The sequence below is a fragment of the Penaeus vannamei genome, chromosome 38 (assembly GCF_042767895.1).
Source record: "Penaeus vannamei isolate JL-2024 chromosome 38, ASM4276789v1, whole genome shotgun sequence".
NCBI classification, from domain to species: domain Eukaryota; kingdom Metazoa; phylum Arthropoda; class Malacostraca; order Decapoda; family Penaeidae; genus Penaeus; species Penaeus vannamei.
Genome location: NC_091586.1, coordinates 22,412,861 through 22,417,860, shown reverse-complemented (window position 1 = coordinate 22,417,860; position 5,000 = coordinate 22,412,861). Strand labels below are relative to the sequence as shown.

Here is a 5,000-nt window from a genome sequence, read left to right as displayed (position 1 = left end):
CCAGCTACACCCTTTTCCATTCCTAACTCAGGCCAAACTCCGCCCGATGACTCCCGAAACTAACCTGTGGCTGTGAACTCGGTCAACTAGACAGTGCATTTCGGGGCAAGACAGGTATCAATAGACGGTTTCCGATGGCCTTTATTTGCTCTCGTTCTACCCACGGTGAAGGAGCGGGATTTGCAGCCTTTGATAATCCCTGCATCTTGGGGGAGTGGGGTGGGGGGACTATGGGCGAGGATGCGAGGGCGCGGGTTGGGATGCAGTGGGCGTTTCCAAATGGGTGTTTCGGGATGGGCGAGGGTGCGCTTTGGCTTGGGGATCTTAGTCTTTCGTTGACATTTCTATCATCATTACTATGATCATTTTAATTTTACTATTATTGTTATTGTTATTACTACCATTATTTTTTTTCCTTTATCAGCATCATCTTAACAATTGTTATTATCATTATCATTATTATTTCTATGATCATCATTATCGTTATCATTTTTATGATTATTATCATTATTCCATTATTATTTTCATGATTATTATCAGTACTCCATGTTTACTCCAAGTTCCATCTGTGTTTGCATATTAAGAATAACTCAGTACTAGGCCTTATACTCGAGTCTTCGGGACATACGAGCAAGGAGTCGGTCCCGGGCTTCACTGCCACTGCCGATGCTTCAGATTCTAACGAGTCTTTCATATTATTGTGAAATCCATCCCACCCACTTGACCAAAATCTTTTGATAAGCACTAATTCAGATTTTCTGTTTTTTTTCTGATATAACTTTTAAAAAATGTGTAATAATCTGGTGAAAAAAATAAAGATATCTGGCTGGATTAAGGTCTCATGTTTTAAATTCCAAACATATACTGTGATCCAGTATTTTCCTGTTTTTTTTTCCATATCTAATTCTTGTAAACAAGAGTAACTCAAAGAGACGGTGAAAGATAAGATAAAAGCTATCGACCTCTACAGATGTTGATTACCAAATGTGTAGTACATTACAATACATTACTTCCTTTTTCTCGAAAGTTCCATTAGGAAATTGATCTTGGACATCTGTTGTTTTTTTCTTCTATTGCAGATATATTGCATACATTATTCTCCAGATTACTAATCTATTCTATACTGCCTTTATTTTATCTTACATAATTTAGCATCAGGGTGATTAGGTAATACTAATCGGTTTGTCAGATATCGACCATTATTACTAAAATTAGCCTTCACGGGGATTCAAAGCTTTTACTTTCGCTGGGCTCTGTATAACATTATATTTTTTTACGAAATTATCAGCATGGATATTGTCATTTGCAATCTGGATTTTATCATTGTGTAATTCCACAATTGGTATCTATATGTTATTTATTTTTCCAAGTATCATTTTATTTTAGAAGATTTATTTACACTTGATATACTTCCACAATCTCTATTACGTTTCACTTTGGTTCTTATTACTCTAATAAATTGTCCTGGAATACTGGTAAAGTCTGTTATATGTCTGGGACCATCCTAGTCAAAAAGAGAACGTGCTATAATGTCAACAAAGATTAATTTGATACTTTTGAAGACGTAGGAATGTATGGCAGAAGTAAAATTTGTGACAAAAGGCCGTTCATTCAAATTATAGCATATTAAAAAGTATCGCTTCGAAAAACTTACAACCAGAAATCCTTAAAAATACATTTCACAAAAAAATTAAAGACACTAGACTGAAATATATATATGTATATGCGTTGAGAAGGCGAACAATGAAAGTTATAAATTTCATAATAGAGCAATTCATTAGGTTACCCCATCCTATGAGTGTAGCAGTAACCTACATAATTATACCTTTCTTGTGTATAAAATTGTAAAGTGAAACTGACAAAACACTGACTGCAAGTAATTTGAAGAGGAAAAAGTATGCTTAGCTACAATCCGCATACATATCATTGAGGATAATTACCAAACGAGGAAACACAACTGCTCATTTCAGAAATAAATTGAATATACTTTTTTATGCATTTACTATTTGCAAACAATATAAGAGTAATAACTTTGCCGTTTCTAATGACGATGGTCAGCTCAGGACCTTCGTAAAATTGAGTACTAACTTCTCTACAGGTCAATGGAACAAACATGTATATACCCCGTATATATAGCTAGACAGAACATTTCAAGTTTGAGGTCCTTGTAGGAAAATGTGAATGTTAATCATGACTTCATATGACTTTTTAACTAAAGAACGTCAATAAGACTCTTTGGATATTTTATTCAGCAGTATCTAAAATGCAGGAGGATTCAGTGACTCACATATGCAGCCGAAAGGTGTGTTAAATCATTCAACTATTTTTTTTTTTTTTTTTTTTTTTTTTTTTGCGAGAGTCAATATATCATACCAAGGGCGCCATTCCTCTGTCCTGGTATTGACTTTTCTTTTTTTTATTATATTTGTTTTATTTGCTTTCTGTTGCATGTATAAATTTTCTTTTGATTTGCTTTTTTTTCTCTCTTCTAGATATGCTAGGTTCATGTTATCTTGATTACCTAACATGTCTTTTGATTTGTTTTTTTATTGTTTCTATTATGAAGCCATAAATGGTAATGATTACGTGTATAGAGTATGATTTTTTTTCCATTTGCCATGTCTTTCTCTTTGGTTTATTTTTGTTTTGTTTATGTGTCATTTATACTTACATCACACCATTTGAAAACTATGTTGCCCTTGTTTTCGACCAGAATATGTAATACACGCTCAGTATCAATATCCATTCAGACATCAAAGTTGATATATTCTGTGTTTTACTTTATCGTACGGAATGCCAGATACGATTGTAAACTAACATACTTAGTGTAAATAAATGGATAGCAACACGAACATCGTAGCCATTAGCCAATCAGCTTCCCAGCTATGGCTTCTGGTAGATATGAAGTAAGCCGACTGTAGTTGCTCTGACATTCCATAGATGGCGGTGACATGTTATATAGACGGGGGATCCTTGCCATAAGCTATATTTTCAGCTGGGGGATATACCAGCGTGTCACTTTCTAGAACGTAATTTCTCAGAGCAGGTATAAGTACATATCGAAACTAAAGGGTAAAAAAATACGTTTTAGAAAGGTAGAAGGTCCAGTTGATTATGAATATATCCTTTATGATTTTATATCGTGGCAAAAGAAAAAGATAATAATTTACACCTTACTATAATTTGTAATATCATCTGATGTTATTAATGATATCAATAAGAATAATAGCTGGGACTTTTTCTTAGGTATAAATAAAAGTCTCTCTCGGTTTTTGTTTTATTTGACATCATCTAAAGACAAAGGAAGAGAAAACTGTTAGTTCAATATCACAAAACACTTCAGCTTGTGACTAGGAAGAACAAAAATATCAACAATTTACATTATATCTATTTTCACATAAAGAAAATATATTTCACTTGGCTCACTTAGCTTCAAATATATCGCGCTTTGCACGGACGGTACCCTCTGTAATGTACACTTTTGGTCTGTCCTTCACTCGAAAGGTGTCGCGGCGCTCGGGCCTCGAGCACGGCTGGCGACAGGACTTTGGTATTGCACAATCTTTGGTGCTGAATGACTTATTGCAGGGAGTCGAGGCTCCGTTGTTATTATGCACTGGGCAGGGCGTGCTTGATATGCTTATCAAGCGATGGCCAGTGTGGAGAGAACTGAACTTGTGGGTTAGCAGCGGCACCAAGCATCCCTGGCGGCGCACTCGGGACGAGGAGCGCCTCGGGCCGTCGGACCCCGTGCCCGACCCGATGTTCCTCTCGAAGAAGTCCACGATCTGACGGATGTCGGTGTCGACCTCGTGGTCCGACAGGCGGCTGCCCGGGATGATGTCCTCGCTCTCGCAGAGGGAGGAGAGGTCGCACGAGTGCTGGGGGTCGTGGCAGCAGCCGAGACTCGAGAGGTCCTCGGAGCTGTCGGTCACCACGGAGGAGGACCTTTGCACCAGGCAGTGGTGCCCCTGGTCGTCGTCCTCGGTGGAGATGAGCGAGGCCGTGCTCAGCTCCGAGTAGGAGAGGCACAGCTCGGGCGTGCCTATGCGCTCCACGTCCCCGACGCTAAAAAACCCGCTCTCGCCCGAGCCGCGGCGCCGCACGGGGCCCCCCAGGTGGTTGCTCTGTAACACTGTGCCTCCTCCCTCGCCTCCGCTCCCGACGTCCGACCTGGGGCTGCTGCTGGCCGGCCCGTCCTCCTCCACGTGGCACGGCGTCCTGCACAGGTCGTGCTGCCACACCGGCGGGCTGCCTTCTGCACTGGCAAGTCTACTAAACCTACACTTGTAGTCCGTCACGTCTTTGTCGCACACTTTCAACACTTTCCCACTGTGCACACACTGGCAATGTTTTCTGTTGTTGTCCACTTGTGACGAGAACTGTCTATGGCTAACATGGCACTGGCAATGAGCATTCGTCGAGTGAGGGCAGAGGCAGGAGTCCGACGTGTGCAGGTGCTTGTTGGTCTCCAGGCAGGACGAGTGGGCCAGGAGGCCGGGCGAGTCCGGGAGGGAGTGGCAGTAGCGGCCGCCCTCCTGGAGCACCAGTTGGGACCTCGCGGGGAGCTTCAGCTGTGCGAAGGGGTTCACGGTTCCTGTGGAAGGCTGGAAGTAGGGGTCCGCCGCGCTCATCTTCTCCACGATCTCCTGCGGCGTCACGGGCGTGGAGTCGGCCAGCGTGGTGACCGGGTGGGCGGCCCCGGGGCTGCTCGACAGGCAGCCCGCCTCCAGCATTTGGTTGCGCAGCAAGAGGAATGTGTCGTCGGACAGGGATCGCCGGTGACAGACTGTTGCGGGGAGAAAGGGCAGGGGTTACATATGCAGACACCTCAGTAAGGACAAAATGCAAATGGATGAGAAACATATCTAAACATTAACAAAAACCTCCACTTCTAACACACCTGATATGTAAACACTATTATGTATCATTTCAAAAAACACTTAGATCAATAATCTAAAAAAAAAAAAACATTTGTCATCTATAAAACCCACACACGT

The 5,000-nt window shown here is 41.6% G+C and overlaps 1 protein-coding gene across 1 annotated transcript in view; it reads right to left on the bottom strand.

The window, feature by feature from the left end:
- Positions 1-3,265: 3,265 nt before the first annotated feature.
- The window catches only part of cdi (center divider), a 277,530-nt gene continuing 275,795 nt past the window's right edge, over positions 3,266-5,000 (bottom strand). The window contains exon 9 of the mRNA XM_070116348.1: positions 3,266-4,789. Within this exon, the coding sequence (XP_069972449.1) occupies positions 3,423-4,789 (1,367 nt within the window). The 3' untranslated portion in view covers positions 3,266-3,422. The remainder of the gene's footprint in view (positions 4,790-5,000) is intronic.